The 17074-nt window shown below is 40.1% G+C and overlaps 1 protein-coding gene across 1 annotated transcript in view; it reads left to right on the forward strand.

The window, feature by feature from the left end:
* Positions 1 to 17074, forward strand: part of EDIL3 (EGF like repeats and discoidin domains 3) — a 221698-nt gene that overhangs the window by 133996 nt on the left and 70628 nt on the right. The window contains exon 6 of the mRNA XM_081930173.1: positions 9867 to 10048. Coding sequence (XP_081786299.1) covers positions 9867 to 10048 — 182 coding nt within the window. The remainder of the gene's footprint in view (positions 1 to 9866; positions 10049 to 17074) is intronic.

Genomic DNA, 17074 nt, shown 5'->3' on the forward strand with positions numbered 1-17074 from the left:
AATTCTATGCTGGACAGGTTCTTTAATATCGGTACTAAACTGTAGAATACTTAAAGACCCCCATTTAGGGAGTCAACCACATATCTCCCAAGCACTTTGGCACCATTTTCCTAATTTTTAACATTCATTTGTGAGCTATAAACATAAATTGGTGTTGCAGAGTTCCTATTAAAATGTGATGTCCTAATCATAGCACAACATTCTTCCTACAAAATATAGTGAGGTCTCCCACTTTCTTCACAAGGGTTTACCATGTCATGACACCTAATTATGTAGTTATGCATTGTAATTACAACTCCTAATTGTATCATTGCATATATTTACAATAATTATATAATTGAAATCTGTCATGCCAATTATGCAAATCGATGAGTACTGATTACATCTACCTCAGTTAAACCATGATTTTCTGACTATAGTCTAAGAATCCTTAAAATACTGCCACTGAGAATTGTAAAAGATGTATATAAAAAAATACAAACATTCAATTTAGGTTTTGGTCATGATGGATTTTTGTTGAGGATTTTTGTTTGTTTTTGTTTGTTTTTCTTTATTTTGCTTTGAAGTTAACTTTGAACATCTTCAATCCAGGATATTTTTGAACTTCCCTGGAGAGACTTTTCACAGCTTGATTGCAGCTCACTTCCTACTGTTCATTAATTCCAACTGATAACTGTCAGCTATGTTACCTCTCAAGAGTTTGGCCTATTTTTATTGATTTATTTATTTGTTACTTTTTTGTTTTTTATGATTGGCATTCATATTAAAACTTCACTGAAACCTGTGTGTGTGTGTGTGTAAGCTGCTATACAAACAATGGTATCTACTGTTGTACATTCGCTGAGAAGGTGCCTATCAACAGAATGGGGCCTAAGTCAGATCACTGGTCCTTCTAGCTCAGTATTGTCCATACTAGCTGGCATCAGCTTTCCAGGCTTTCAGGCATGGATCTTTCTCAGCCCTACCTGGAGAAGCCAGGGATTGAACCTGGGACCTTTGGCATGCAAAGTAGATGATCTACCACTGAGCTATGGCATGGCCCTCTGCAGCTTTACTCCCTAAATCTTTCCTGGGAGGTTGGAGAGGTTGGGGAGCATGTTTAGGCGGGTGCAGGGGGCTATAGGGAAATCACTTGAATAGAGTATAAGTGTTGCATGAAGTCCAACGAAGTGCTGCAACACAGCCATTTAAGTGAGCAAGCTTTGTTGTGGCCCAGGAGCAGGAAACCTGGGGCTGGCAGGGCCCATACCATGGAAAAACACAATAAACACACAGGACAAACATATTGGGTTCAAATAGGCCATAACCTTATGGATTACAGATGTAAGTAGATTTTGGCATTGGCATTGGGTATGTACCCTGAATCAACCAATCCAATGGCTGCTTAATTATTTTGCAGGGTTGATTCTGTGTTAAAGATCCCTTTATGACGTATGTCAAATAGAGGCGACCCCTTCAGGAATGCCATTTTGGGGAGTGCTGTGGCCCATTGGCCCCCAAATGAGCATCTGGACAGAAGCACCTCCCTCTGGAACGTTTTACTGGGGTGCCCCCTGATACCAAATATAAAACACAGTCCCTCCCAAGCCTATAAAGAGACAGTGGGTTGAAAGGCAAAAATATTTTATTCTGAGCCACAGAAAAAGAGTCTCAGTTGGATACTTCCCAAAAGACTAAGTCTAGAACAAAGAATGCACAGGGCATTTATACAATTGCAGCAAACACAGACGCATGATTTCCTGTGTCACTATTGGCTAGGAACGCATGTGGACGAAGCACACTTAAGTCAGGTAGTCTTCTGCTTGGTTATAGGACAGTTACTTCCTGAAGAGGTATGTGGATGGTGCTGTGGTCTAAACCACTGAGCCTCTTGGGGTTGCCAATCAGAAGGTCAGTGGTTCAAAGCCACACGATGGGGTGAGCTTCTGTTATTCTGCCCCAGCTTCTGCCAACCTAGCTGTTCAAAAGCATACCAGTGAGTAGATAAATAAGTTCTGCTGTGACAGGAAGGTAAACGGCATTTCTGTGTACTAGTTTCTGTCATGGTGTTCTGTTGCCCCAGGAGTGGTTTAGTCATGCTGGCCACATGACCCGGAAAGCTGTCTGTGGACGAATCCCAGCTCCTTTGGCCTGAAAGTGAGATGAGCACCACACCCCAAAGTCGCCGTTGACTGGACTTAACTTTCCAGGGGTCCTTTACCTTTACTTTACTTCCTGACGCTCCCTTAACTCGAGTTTAGGCCAGGCCAGGCTAGGTGCAATTGGCCTTGCAGTTGCAACTATGAGAATATTTTGGTTGTGACTGTGGACACATGCTTATGCAGACTCAGCAGGCTGAGGTCAGCAGTGTACATGATGTGCAAACTTCAGTGTTATGTCACCCCTGCGTTATAGCTCTGAGGTATGGCTCTGACTTATGATACCTCTGAGTTATGGCACCCAGGTCTCAGAAATATGACAGAGAATGTGAGCAAAGTTCTGTGCTGTGCTGTGTTGACACTATGAGTCCTGACATCTGGCCCTAGGTCATGAAATCTAGCTGGGTCCCAAATCATGGCATCCAGCTATCACCCTGAAGCCCACCCTGAAGCAAAAGTGTCATACCCTCCAACATTTCTCCGATGAAAATAGGGACGTCCCATTCCATAATGATAATTTTCCTATTTATACCCTGCACATCTTACTGGGTTGCCCCAGCCACTCTGGGCAGCTCCAACATAATAAAACATTAACCATTTTTTTTAAAAAAAAAACTTCCCTATACAGGTTTTCCTTCAGACAGCTCAGGAGTCAAATAAGTCCAAACCCTCCGACATTTCTCCAATGAAAACAGGGATATCCTAAGGGAAAATGGGATATTCTGGGATCAAATCAGAAACTGGGATGGCTTCTCTAAATCAGGGACATCCCTGGAAAATAGGGACACTTGGAGGGTCTGTGGTGTGGGGGTTTCTGATTTGATCCCAGAATGCCCCATTTTTCATTAGGCTGTCCCTAATTACATTGGATAAACTTTAGAGGGTATGGTAGGGCAAGCTAGTAAGGTGTGTGAGGTATAAATAGTAAAATTATCATTATGGGATGTCCCTATTTTCATTGGAGAAATGTTGGAGTGTATCTAACAGGGTGTTCAGAACTGTGACCACATGCCTGCATTCTGAAATTGGACAGCCCATTCATTCTACCACCTTATTCTATTGTACATGTAGATAATAGGACCGTAAGATAAAACCTGCCTAAGTCAGTCTATTGATTTTAATATTTCAATAAGAATAGCAACTTTGGATTAGGAGGCTTTTATATTGTTCTATGAGTGATAAACTTATTTAGGGATATTTAGCAGATCTTGTTAGGCAGGATTTAAATTAATGATGCAATTCCCAAAGCAGTCTGCCAGCACAAGCCTGACTACAGTGAAGTTATTCACTGTACCAACACAGATGATGTTACCTTCTGCTGTCTTTAGTCAGAATGAATATTAGAAATATCTCATCAGAAATTTTTGAAGTTGTGCCAATTTTATTGTGTGCGCCATTCGAAGATCAAGCCTTTTATTTTTATAAATCATATGTGGACACATTAATTATCAGTCTTCTTCTTCTTCTTCTTCTTCTTCTTCTTCTTCTTCTTCTTCTTCTTCTTCTTCTTCTTCTTTTGTTTTACTGCCTGCCTGCAGTGTTTTTTCCCTTATTTGGTCCCCAATACAGCCTAAGAATTTCATATATTTGTGCATCTTTAACAAGAAATTACCTTACCCATATAGCCTATAGGCAGAGAATTGGGCATCATTCATTCACGTATGAGAACATCGAAACTGTTTGCTGTTATTATTTAGTTATCAGGTTCCAGGTTAGCAGAAAGAAAATCTGCAAGCAACTACGGTATTTTGTCAACAAAACATAGACACTCTTCAGTTCAGATAAATGCATTATTTTAGCTTAGTTTACATGTTACGCTAAGCCAAACCTTGGCTTGGCAAAACATGTATTCAAAACATGTAGAATGGAGCTGATAGCAGCTTTGCTTCTCCCTGGTCCTTTTTGCTGTTATGTCAAACTAAACCAAGGTTTGGCTTGTGTGCCATCTAAACTCAGGGTTGTGTGCCTTGTTTGGCCTGCTCTGCATCCCCTAAACTAGCATGCGTGGTGGAAGGTGCTGGCCTAGCACCAGTGTTGAAATGAGAGTCAGCTGCTAGTCCAGTCAAATTGTTTACATGGAATGAGGGAATGCCATCTCCACCCCAGGCAGCAAAATGCCTTTGGCCAGAGTTGCATCGTAATCATTATTGTTTAGAAATGGTTGCCATGGTCTCACTTCACTTCACTTCACTTTTTTTTTTTTTACCAACTCATTCCTGACCTCTCAGAAACACTTACATATAAGAGCACTTCTAGAAGAAATAATCAGAATAGGGGTTGAGTTTTGAACCTGATGCCCCCACAAAGCCTATCAGTAGAGCAAAAACTATTGAATTCTTAGCAGCTGGTTCCCAGAAGCCTGTCGTGCTCTGGTCCATGGGGTCACGAAGAGTCGGACACGACTAAACGCCTAAACAACAACAATTTGATTAGCTGTTTTGGTGATGATTTTGCTGTTGTTTTTTTCTTTCTATAAACCACTTTGAGTTGTTTGGGTGCTGTTGGTTTTTTGCAATCAAGCAATATATAAATTGTACAAAATACAATAAGATTTGCATCACATTAGTTTAAGATGGGAAAACAGGGCACAATTGGGCCCAACAGAACTCCTCTTGACTAGTTTTAGCACATAACGTTTGGCAATCTGCAACTTGGATATTTTCCCTCTATTAGGGAGGGTAATTTAGCTGAGCATCATTTATTGCAAACATTAATTCTGGATATCCTCTCACATACCTGAAACCTCTCTTTGTATCTGTGTCAATCATATTTGCATTTCAATTTAAGATGTGGCTCTGATTCTACAAATAAATTTATGCAGGCTCCTGTAGCCCACGTTCATGGGGTACATTTTGTGACTGACATCTGGCACAATTATTACAAGTTTCAAAAGCTAATATAGATATTTAAATAAAATAAAATAACAGCCCTTGTAGCTTTTGAAACATATTTAAATTAGAGCAATTTGCATGGAGTTGTGCTTTGTATGGTGGCAATAGCTCATTTTTAACATTTTGCATTAGCATTGCATTCTTGATGGTTTACAAAGGACATGTGATACATTCTCAGCCTTTACTGAAGAATTAGGCCAGCTGGTATGTTTTAAGCTATCTTGGTAAATGTGTCTTGTAATGCTGTTGTCATCTTTTAGGAGAAGCCTTTTGTTGCATTTAAATTTTAGAAAAGAAAGAATACAATTTAAAATACATGTGGAAGGCCAGAATTTCACACTTGGAAGAAAAGGATAATCCCTTTTAGCAGCATAGCTAAAGCAAGCTATTATCTGAAGGGAGTACCTTCCAGCAATGTTAAGTGCATTATATTTGATGGTGCTTTTGTGTGGGTTGGCCACAGTAAAGCAGATGACCTCTCAGTTGATAATTTAACTGGAAAGATGTGACAAGACGAAGCAATACAACTCAGCATTAATGGACCAAAATGCATTTTATGAAATAGGTGAAGGTTTTATTATCCTTATTGATTGATGTACGCCAATGATACATACAGAAACACTAGCATACTTGCGGGCTTACCCATGATAGAGAGAAAAAACAGAGAACAATATGTTGTATATCTACTGAGACAGCGAGCAAAATTATATTGACAGGACAAAATTAGAACCATTTTCTGAACAATAAATAATATGATAACAAGAACAAGTTTCTCTTTGTCTTGTAACCATTGACATTTGAAACTCTAACTTTTCAGAGGCATTGGTTATCCAGCCATTCATACAATGCCTTGACATCCAGCATAGGAATCTGTGAGTGGAAAGAAGATCTCCTATGTCATTCTCTTCTACCTGCAGCATATGTTCTACTGAGTCAAGGATGAGGGAGTTAGGCTGGGGCAGCCTGGGTGTCCTGGGTACTTCTTGGCTCAGCCAAGATCCACTGGATCCTAGCCCCTCATCCTGCTGATTCTTGCTATAGGATTGCTCCTTTAGTGTAGTGCTACTGCAACACATAATGCCTGCATTCTTGGCCTGCACCACAGCTGCCTTTAACTAAGACTTTGGTGGTTGCATGTGGCTTTCAAACCTGGAGCTGTCCTTGCCTTTGAAGACATGTCAGCAGTTGCGTGCTGAGGTCCCCAAAACATCCCTTCCCCAAATAACTCACACATCACACATAATTTTTTGTTTAAGGTTTTTGGCATAATTTTGGCCACAACTTTATTATCATACAAGATTGTGAATGGTTGCTTAGGCATTGGTTATGACTAGCTATCCCCCCGCCTTGGGGATAGCACTGACTCCCGGATTCCAGCGTAAGTCAGTGTGGAGGAACAGGCAGGGCAACTGGGGCTGCGACTCAGACCCTTCAGTTCCTCCCTGCGTGCGCCTTGGGGTCTTACACGGCCCGCACCCGATTCCAGGGGTTTGGACAAGGGGGATGGTAAGCCCCAGAATTCCTTTAACGGAATTCCCATTCCGCAGCAGCATTGGAGGGGTAGGCACAGCCAATCCATACCCCTCCACCAACCAATTTAACCAATGCCTAACCGCCAACCTTACAAGTTGTGACGATTTGCTACGCAGTAGGCAAAACCCAATTGGCACACACTAATCAGCCAAAAGGTAAATTCCTACCAGGCCCCCGCACCAAGGCGGACGACCCCATGACAGGCATAGCAAGGCCAAGCAAAAGCCCTTTCAAGGGAGGGCGGGCGGGTGATCCGGTGTCCACAGCGAAAGAGAAAGGAACATTCTGTGGACCTGGTATAAATAACCTCTGATCCCACCCCTTAACTGGCAACATCAGTTTTAGCCTAGTAACAACAACCACCAATCAATCAATTACCTTGCCACAGCCCGGCTGGCAACTAGGAATGCTTTTGCTGGCCCCAACCGCAACACATGCTCTCTTTTTAATGAGAACACGCTATATCAAATGACCTCCATATTTATTTTGAATGTGCCTCAAAAGCCAGTCGTTAATTGCTCCTACCTTATCTGGGGGGGGGGGGGAATTGGGCAAGGAGTAAATAGGCTGCAAATCTCACCTTCTTCAGCCTCCTATGCTTTCAACAATATTTGTAGTAGACAAATATCTTCACTGCTATGAAGGCGAAGCCTTAATCCCATCCCCACTTTTTCCTTTCTCAAAAGAAAAAGATGAAGGACAATTTTTTCCCTTTAAATATATTGTGGCAAAGTTCAAATGAGGATTCGCATCTTCTAGGGAACACAAGTATGCACTTGCTATATAGATCAAGGGCTCTCCAAAGGTTTGGTAAATACCACCTTGAGAAAGAAACTTGGATTCTGTTCATAAAGTTGAGCAGGGTAGGAGGGGAGTCATGTTCAATTATCACTGAATATGTGTAGAATTAAAATTGGACCAGTAATCTGTGGCTGCCAACTGTTTTAAATAGCTGTCAGTAAAATGGATAGCCCCCTAAAATTGTTCCTGTAGTCATAATCATATAATTTTATAGTACCACAGTAATGAAGCAGCTTGAAAAGTGTTCTGCGTCTGCTGGAAGGAAGAAGATTCTGTGTCTTCAAGTGCTTTTGTGCAGTACATTCTGGTCCTCTGCAGAAAATAGGCTTTGTGCTATGGATGAAAAAGAACCAATAATGGCCCATATAGTTTCTATTGGTTATGGAAATAATACGAAATAAACAAACTACCACAATATTCATTCCAACCTATCTATAAAGATCCTCCATAAAGTTTATTTCCCTTTATTTTTCACTCCTCCCAAAGCATAGTACTCTCACAAAACAGCAGTGAGAGAACAGGAATAGCTGTGAGCTAAATTGCACATTGAGAAGTTTATGCATGAATCAGTATTAACTACCATAGTATTAGAGGTCATCTATAATCCCACTGTCAGGGTTTGTGTTCAGTACTATTATCATGCCATACTAAGCACAGCCAGAGTTATCTCATTCCACAAAATTAGGCACTGGAAGGAGAAGCGGACCACAGATGTCTAAAGCATATTTGCTTTTCACATGTCTCCCATTTGAAATCTGTTTGTCTTGAGCTGTTGATGGCTTCTTGTGGAGCTCTGCTAGCTGGATAAGTTAAAAGAATGCATCCAAGACTGCAGCATCACCTTGAATAACAATAAAGCAATGTCTTCCGGCGGCAACCATTATTTTAAAGATACTATATTTTGTTGTGCACCTATTAGAGATCCGTTTAAGCCATCAACAGATTGTGATGTAGATTATTCCTGATATAAATTATTTCTGCCCCTACTGCTACTCTAAGCACACCAGTGATGCCTCCCACTTTCTGACAGTGGAAAACACATTACCAATTGTTGATGGCAACTGTGCTGCCTTTGCACACAAACCTTTGTTGAAGCTGGCGATGGAAGCTCCCTGCATTTGTAGAACTCTGGTTCAATAGCCACTGGGTAAATTCACACATAACACCCAAACCATGATACTTACAGGACTGCTTCCACGTTAGAGGGGAATTGGGGCAAAGTGTGCTTTTGTGCTCCCCCTCCCTCCATTGCCAGTGGATCTCAGTGAACCTATTTGACTTCAGTGGCAATGTTTTAACAGTAGTGGAGAGCTGTGTGTAGCTACCTTTACAATTTCCCACAGTGCGCCTGGAATGACTCTGTGTTAGGAGCATTGTGGGAAAATAAGAGGGTGGCTAGATCCACTCACCTGGTGAAGCTCAATGTGTAGAGTCAAAGACAGGTATCAGCTGTGGGCCTGGCAGTCTTGGCAGCTGCTTAAGGATGTCAGGAGTTGACATCAGCCTCCTGTATGTGAATATGGCCTATATTAGCATCCTCCCTCTTTCCTCCATGTGCTCTGATTCCCTCCCTTGTTTTTAATGGCACACCATAGCTCATTGTTATATATGAACAGGACAAACCATGAATGTATACAATAGTTTAAACTATATTTGAAATCTCTAGCTGTGGATTTTTTACACTTAGAAGTGGTTGGTCTCCTGGTTTGCAAACCATAGTTTACTCAGTTCAGATAATCCAGGAAACAATGTTTTGTTTCTTGGTCAGAAGGAAATCTGAGCACCTCAGGGAAGTAGGGTGGCAAAAGGGAATACATGAATCATGATGTGGTATGTCTTAACCAACCCATTTAACATCTTGGTGTTGTCTTTTTATTAAATAAATAGAATAAAACAAATATATTGTTTAGTACTAATATGGGATTCTACTTTCTCCTCCTTGCCAAAACATTTTGTTTGTTCAGAATTGTCCGAACTTATACCAATTTTTCTCATCAAGGAAGTATATTGACTAAAACTCCTATTTTAACTGGGCTTCTGCTAGTTTGGCAGCAGCTAAAAAATCTATTCATAGGTGAAATGTATGATCCTGATTATATATGAAATGTTTTTTTCCCCTCAATGAAATAAATTGATTTTCCTCCAACACTATTGACAGGCTTTGAAATCATAGGTTTTATTTTCAACTTTAATGATAGATCAAAATACAGTGAAATAAGCTTACAGAGAAATATGATTTTTAAAAAATAAAATCAAAAAAATCTTTAAAGCAAAGGATCAAAGATTAAGAATATTAATCAAATAGATGCTGTATATGCCAAAAAGAACGTGAAAAAAACTGGTGTGAAAATGTAAAACTAAATTTATGCTGGGAGAAATGAGAAATTATAGGGGAACAGAAATTGACAGATTCACCTGTCCCTAGTCAGGACTCTATTATCCATACTCTTGTGTTTCAAATGTTCTGTATCTCTGCTTCTTTTCATCCCTTCTTTTCCTACAGAATGTTCTGGGCCATTGGGAATTGAAGGCGGAATAATTTCAAACCAGCAAATTACTGCATCATCTACCCATCGGGCACTTTTTGGGCTCCAGAAATGGTATCCTTACTATGCACGGCTTAACAAGAAAGGTCTTGTAAATGCTTGGACTGCAGCAGAAAACGACAGATGGCCATGGATTCAGGTAACAGATGGAGCTGTGAGAGGGTGGGTGGGTGGCAGGAAGTCTCCTAGCCTCTGTTGCCAACATCACTTAAGTAACTGATGAACACAAATGGCAAACTATTATCAGGATTCTTATTTACAACCTTTAATTGAGGCCTAGACTTATGAGGAGGCATTTTTATTGCGATCGCTGTAGACCTTTTAAGTGCTCCAGGCCTTATCAGAAAGCAGGAACCTGCCGCCACAAAAATCTGTTGAGCATACATTCCAGTTTGCAGAAATGTATTTGTTCATTATTGCTGTAGTGGCACCATCTGCTGAAAGGCATATTGTTACACATTACCACCCCCTCCGCTTCATAAAACGCAATAGGTCACTACCTAACTCAATGGGAGTTTTAACGGATGGTATTTATAAGAGCTCCAGCCACCACAGAGAGTAACATAAGAGAAAGATTGCCTTTGAGGCTTCTCACCTTAATGAACCGTTGCCAGAGGGGTATATATAATCTGGGCATTTTCTTGTTATTTTTGGTTATTTAACAATGCATATGCTGCCATTTCAGAGTCCTCTAATTGTGGCTTACGATTAATATAATGAGAAATGTCCTGAACCACTGGCCCAAAGGAGGGCTCGTAGGAGTGGTTGGGTACAGGAATACCAAAGAAGTATGCCCAAAATGCCAGTGATCAGTTCTAGTCCTTTATTATAGGAAGGTATAGGCTTACAGCAAATCAGCCTGCCAGGTCTCCTAGCCTTTAGAGATATGGGGTGGACACCGCAGTAAAAAGATAGTTTGTCTGCACCCAAAAGCAAGTGTCCAGACATTCTTTATACACAAAGCAGCTTATGTCACTTTGGCCTGGTCTTCCCATCACTTCACCTGACCGGATGAGGGCTTAGGTGGCAAATACCCAAGTCTTACGGATAGTTTCCCTTTCTGGGATCAGAGCCCAGCACTTCAAGTGAATGTAAATATATGCATGAGCTCGTTGTTACAACAACTACCAATTAATTGTGGAGTTATATTAACTACCAAGATGGCATTTACAGAGCTTCCTTTGGTTCAACACAATAATGTTTGTCACTGTATGATGAAGGGAGGAAGAGAAATTGAATAAATGGATGATATCCAACTACGTCATACTCTGAGTAGACTCAGTGGGTGAGAGCTAGTTGTTGCAGCCTGCATATGCAACAACAACATCTACAACTACAACAATGAACAGGGTAAGCAGGAAAGAAGAAAGGAAGACTGCTCATACTGCACTGCATCTCACTTACTGCACTAAAGTCTATTGATTTCAGTGGGTCTACTCTGAGTATGACTAATGTTGGAAACCACTCAATAGCTTTAAAATATTTAACTTAAAAACAGCAGCATGAGGAAGTGGCAGTCTTTGCCTTCTATTAACAATATTGAACTCTTCCTGTCTGAGAAATTCAGGAGTTTTTTCATGTTACATATCATATGAAAGATTTCAATTACTTCTGAGTAAACATGTACAGGACTGCATTGTCAGGTGTGTTGTGTACTTTTCTTTCGTTGTAAATGTGCCACCTCCTCCATTTTCCAGGTGCATGACAAACACTAACCAATAAATATGTAATTTATTTTTTCGAGCATCATCCTAATGAACTGAATATTAAAATTACTATTCTAAATTTATGCTCCCAGCATGCAACTACTACTAGAACTACAATGTTTATAATTGGCTTGCAATTTAGAGGGTCAGTGGCTATGGCATTGAAAGCAAATTAAGGGAGACACACTCATATCTAACTTTAAAGCACTCCTTGTAGATTTACAGAATTAATAAAAGAACATCCATGTTAAATGCTTACTGCTTCATTAAGACCAAAAAATGCTGATTTAACTTTGTTGGAAGATATAGCATCTTATATCTTTGATTTTAATAACCACCACTTAGATATGATAAAATTCATCTCTTAACCTATTGTAGTAAACTCAGCCTTTTCTTTTTAACTCCAAGCAATGAATACGTGTTGTTGTCTCTGCCTCAGCTAGTGTAACTTTTAGTTTTTAGAACAGATATTTCCAGAAAGGCAGGAAGGATACAACAAAGGGAGAGTTTGGAAATAATGCCTGGCCAGTCCGCCCATTATGCTAAGCCATGATTGATCTAAACCATGGTTTATAAACCAGCAATAAACTATTACCTTCAACAAACTATGAACATGTTTTGTTTGTGGTTAATAGACACTGTACCATATAACCATATACTGGTGCACAAAGTCCAGAGAGCATGGGAGGTATAGTTCCTGAGTTGCAGCAGACCTACCTTACCAACTGAACGACCTAACTTTCAAGTCGAAACAAAATAAACAAATTCCTTCCAGTAGCACCTTAGAGACCAACTAAGTTTGTGATTGGTATGAGTCAATCACCCATCTTCTACTACCCTTCTGAGGAAAAACCCACCCACCCTCCCACTATATATAAGGGTCTGGTGAATTCTGTTTCAGTGTATCTGAAGAAGTGTGCATGCACATGAAAGCTCATACCAATCACAAACTTAGTTGCTCTCTAAGGTGTCACTAGAATGATTTTTTTTTTATTTTGTTCTAACTTTCAAGATTCTTCAGGCTTTGCATTTAGTCAAACACTTGTTCAGCATATCAGAGTGACAGAAAAGGAATAAGGAAAGGAAAGAGCCTCCGCTGTTATTCTTGCCAGGGACTAGTGGAAATTTGTTTGGGAGGCTGTTGAGAAGGTTTTCAGAGATGGCAAGAGTTGGGAGATACATGTGGAAAGGGGTTTCTCTGGGTTTTACCTTGATCAGGGGCATAGAATAATTTGCAGGCTTTGAAACCGCTCGACCCATTTAATGTGGGCTTTTAGAACAACATAAGTTCATCTCCAAGCATCTCTTGGAGTTTGTCAACACTTCTCATGAAGTTAGTCCATTTGTACTGTGCGCTGCAGGGATTTTGTCACTTACTGAATCCTTTTCACCCTACAGGAGTAGGGAGACCTCCACTGGCTGTTAGAGAAAAACAGAGCTGAACTTCCTCTCCAGTGTCAGAATGCAAAATAAGCTTCCTTGCTAAACCCACCCACAGACATTGATCTGTAGGCCAGGTGTGGAAATCAATTGATCCTTGATCTTCCCATGTGAGAAAGCACAAATTGATCCCATAATGTCCTTCCTTTTTCTCCATCTAAGCTATTAATTTATCTATTGCTCGTTGTTGTTTCATGAGTGCAAGCATTTCAATATCCTGATGGCAGGGAATCAAAGCAGAACGGTGGCATATATTATCAGCTCTTTGGGGAGAAGCTATTTTGGATTGGTCTTAGCTAAAGAGAATATCCAACTCTCAACACTTCTGATTAAAGCTTGCATCCCTAAGGACATATTATACCAAGTACATTAATTTACCGCTTAGCCCTAATGATCCCATTTAAGTTATCCCTGATGGAAAATTACAAATTTCATTTAGAAAGAGATTTTAAAAGTAATCTTACACATAGCTATAAATAAAGGTCCTGGAAAGCCAAAACACTGTTACGGTGCCTCTCTGTTTCAGTAACATACTGTAGCTTGCTTGATCTATACTTATTTGGTAGTTCGTCCTAATTACAACAAAGCTTGAGTATATTTGCTTCCTTATTAATTGTAAAAGATAGATCCTACATATTATGCAAGCAGCTGTAAGTAGTTGTGTTAAAGAAAATTAAATACAGTCTCTGATTCAAGTAAACACACTTCTTCCTATTGCAAATAAATGTATGAAGTAGAGTAATATCTGCATATCATTTCCCCCTCCCCCTCCAAACACACACACCATCAAGCAGGGTGGAGTTGGGGGTGGATTACTCTGTAAGAAGCTCTTTTGCCACAGAAGAAGCGGAAGTAAGTCTACGTGTGACTCCTTAGCTATATAGGTGTGAATAAATCACATTTTGAAACGTGTTTACTTGGACAGGGTTTGTTTTATGTTGAACTAGAAAAGTTTACTCTGTGTGTGATCAGTGGCGGAGCTTCATGCTTCAGCACTGGGGGGCAGGGCTGGTGCGCATCCTGGGGGCGTGGCGCACCACCCTTAGGGGCGTGGCGCCCAGGGCGGGCAGGGGGGCAGCCACGATGGCACCTCGCCAGGATCGCGCTGCCAGGGGCAGTGCGCTGCCCCCGCACGCCTCTTCCTCTGCCAGTGTGTGTGATGAGTTAAGTAGTAAGTTGCATCAGACTGATCTGAGGAAAGGTGGGGGGTTTTCACTTTTGATTGGCTTGCTGGATGGAAATTCTTTGTCACTCATTAGATGAGAAAAATGGTCTGATTTGGAATAGGGCAGAAACAAATCTGATTGGTTGAAAAGTTGGATGGACCATAAATAAGGTACTTTTACCACTGATCAGGCTGAGTGTGTGTGTCTCTCATATATTGAGGGGGATATTGAGGAGGATATTGAGGATAGGGAAAGTGTACAATTGTAGCCTGCTTCTAAGGAGACTTTGGAAGCCAAAAATAAGGTGAATTGAGAAATCAGGAGGTGGGAAAATGATAGAGAAGGAAGGGTATGAAATCTTCTACTTACTGATTTTTAATTGGAGATTGAAGCCTGGTCAGTTGCTTTAGATTATCTTTTTAAAAAATACATAGCGAAAAATATCAGGGAGGAAAACTATACATAATTAACTTCATGTGTTCTTTGAGCCAGAACATTGAATAATGTTGATCAGGGCATCTGTGCTGTGATATTTTTACTCAGTAGGTGTTGGAAGACAGAAGAAGGGAAAAAAAACCCTAATTACAATGCCAGACTTCCTCTTGAGACTCATCAAGTTTTCTTTTCCCCTCTGCTTTACTCCACATAGCATGTTCCCAAACAAAGTGCTTTCAATTTTTAATGAGATGTATTGTCTTACATTCTTTACTGAGCAAAGGAATAATGCAGACTTTTAAAAATGCCCTTAATTCACTTTGGGTAAGGCCCATAAATTGTCAAAAGCACGTCTTATTTTGTTCTTCTTCTTATAGGATTCTTGTTGTTTTGCAGCTGAAATCTGAAAATTCTTAACTTTTCCTTTGACCGATTTTTTGTGGTAGCATAGGTGAATGGGAAGTGTGCTCTTCAGCTTCCTCGGTGTTCAGGTTTTCTTATTAATCTTGAACCAACATAGAAATAAAACTGAAGGGTTCTTCCTGTCGCACTTGTCTCGCCAGCGCTGAGTTAAAAGCTACAAGAATAAAAAACTAAGAAATGTGATGAAAAATAGAGCCATCTATTTTTGAGGTGGCTGAGATGATGACAAATGTACAATTGTAGCTTGAGGGTAGAGAAATAGTTGCAGTCTACCAGTTGCTCCCACAGCTATATTTTGTGTCTTATTATTTGTTAAGGATTGAAAGCATGTTTACTATCTTTATAGTTTTGCTGTGAATGCTCCAAGAAGCTCTCAAAGCAACTTGCAAAAAATTATAGCCATAAAATCCCATTAAAAGAATGAAAATATGATGCTGTTCATATGATGCCAGGTTTTTACAGGCAGCAGTTCTTCCCTCATCCTTAGTCTTCCTTGGTGTTGCCCTTTGGACCTCACTTACTAGGCAGAAACAGCTCCTACTGAGGTTCTCAGAGGCAAAGAACAGGACTGAGCACCTGGAACTTGAGGAAGGGATGACTTCAAAGTTGCTTTCTGGAACCATGGACCAACAGGGCTGATTGGCCCTGAAAGTATGTCTTCAAATGAAGTTACTATGACAGCAACCTCCTTTGAACTTTGATAGGTGGGCGGTCCTGCCCAAGTTGGCCCTTGCGGGTGGAGAAATTAAGCATCTGGTCCACCAGTCGAATGCAGTTCCTCACCCCTGACCTACACCAGGATCCACTATTAGAAGGTCCTTAATAGATCCTGTATAAGAAACTAATACAGACCATCCTAGTGTGTCCAGAAATGCTCAAGACAATATATATTTGGTGGCTTGTATATAAAAAGTTGATGTATAGTTATCCCAGAACCCTGAAATATACCCCCCCCCTACCCTGAATATATAAATACAAAACCAAATAAGAAAATCAAAAAAGGTTAAAAACAAGTAAAAAGAAAAAAAGAAATTGGAAAGAACCAAATGTTCCTGGGTATTACCTCTCTGAGCCTGTCTCATCACTGGAACAAAGCAACCCTTTTTAATAGCTTAATCTGAAATATTTGTGCTGCTCACATTTTTTTTTCTGGTAGTGTATATCTCTCTGCCCTACCCCATGTTTTTAGCCTGCAAATGCTGGGAAATGGCATAGAGGAACTTAATCATGTAAAATATATGCCAAGAAATAAAGTAATTAATATTATCCTTTTGCTAAACATAGTTAAGCTTATAATCAATACTTTGTAAATTAAATGCAATTTAAGTGACTGCAGAATTCTGTAAAACAGGAGGCTGATTGTGGGCTTTGTATGGAAGCTGACGTTTAAACATGCCAGTAGCTGAATAATTCATATCTTTCCATTAATAGCATTCGCAGCAACTACCTTTGGGACTAAAATAATAACTTAATAAGAAGAAGAAACAAACCAAGCAAGTTTTCAGTCTGTCTAATTCTGTAAACTCTCAGAGGCATAAAGTGATGTTTCCCAGTGAAAACCAAATGAGTTGAGCCCTTAGGAAAAAGGGAAGAAAAAGAAAAAGCAGAATTTTATGATATTTTCATTCTGAAGCAGAATAAAACATATAGGCACTGATCCCGTTCTAGCCACTAGTTTATTATTACTGCTAAACAGGCATCTCAATGTGATGTACAATAAACATAGCAAAAAAAAAGTTGAAAACACATACAAAACACACTGGATGAAGAAAACTAAAGCCATACAAAATAGGCACTCACGACACTGATCAGTTCATCCAGCTGGGAAATCCAGACAGAACAAAAATGTCTTCAATTCTTTCTGAAAATTGTAGATAGTAGGTGCCTGCTTTATCTTGAGAGTAGTTCTATTCCACAGAGTATGGCAGCCCTGCTCCAAGATACTGCAGACTGAGCTTCTGAGATCTTTGGAACTTGCAGGACAAACTCAAACCA

The sequence above is a fragment of the Podarcis melisellensis genome (assembly GCF_964234715.1).
Source record: "Podarcis melisellensis genome assembly, chromosome: 11".
Classification (NCBI taxonomy): domain Eukaryota; kingdom Metazoa; phylum Chordata; class Lepidosauria; order Squamata; family Lacertidae; genus Podarcis; species Podarcis melisellensis.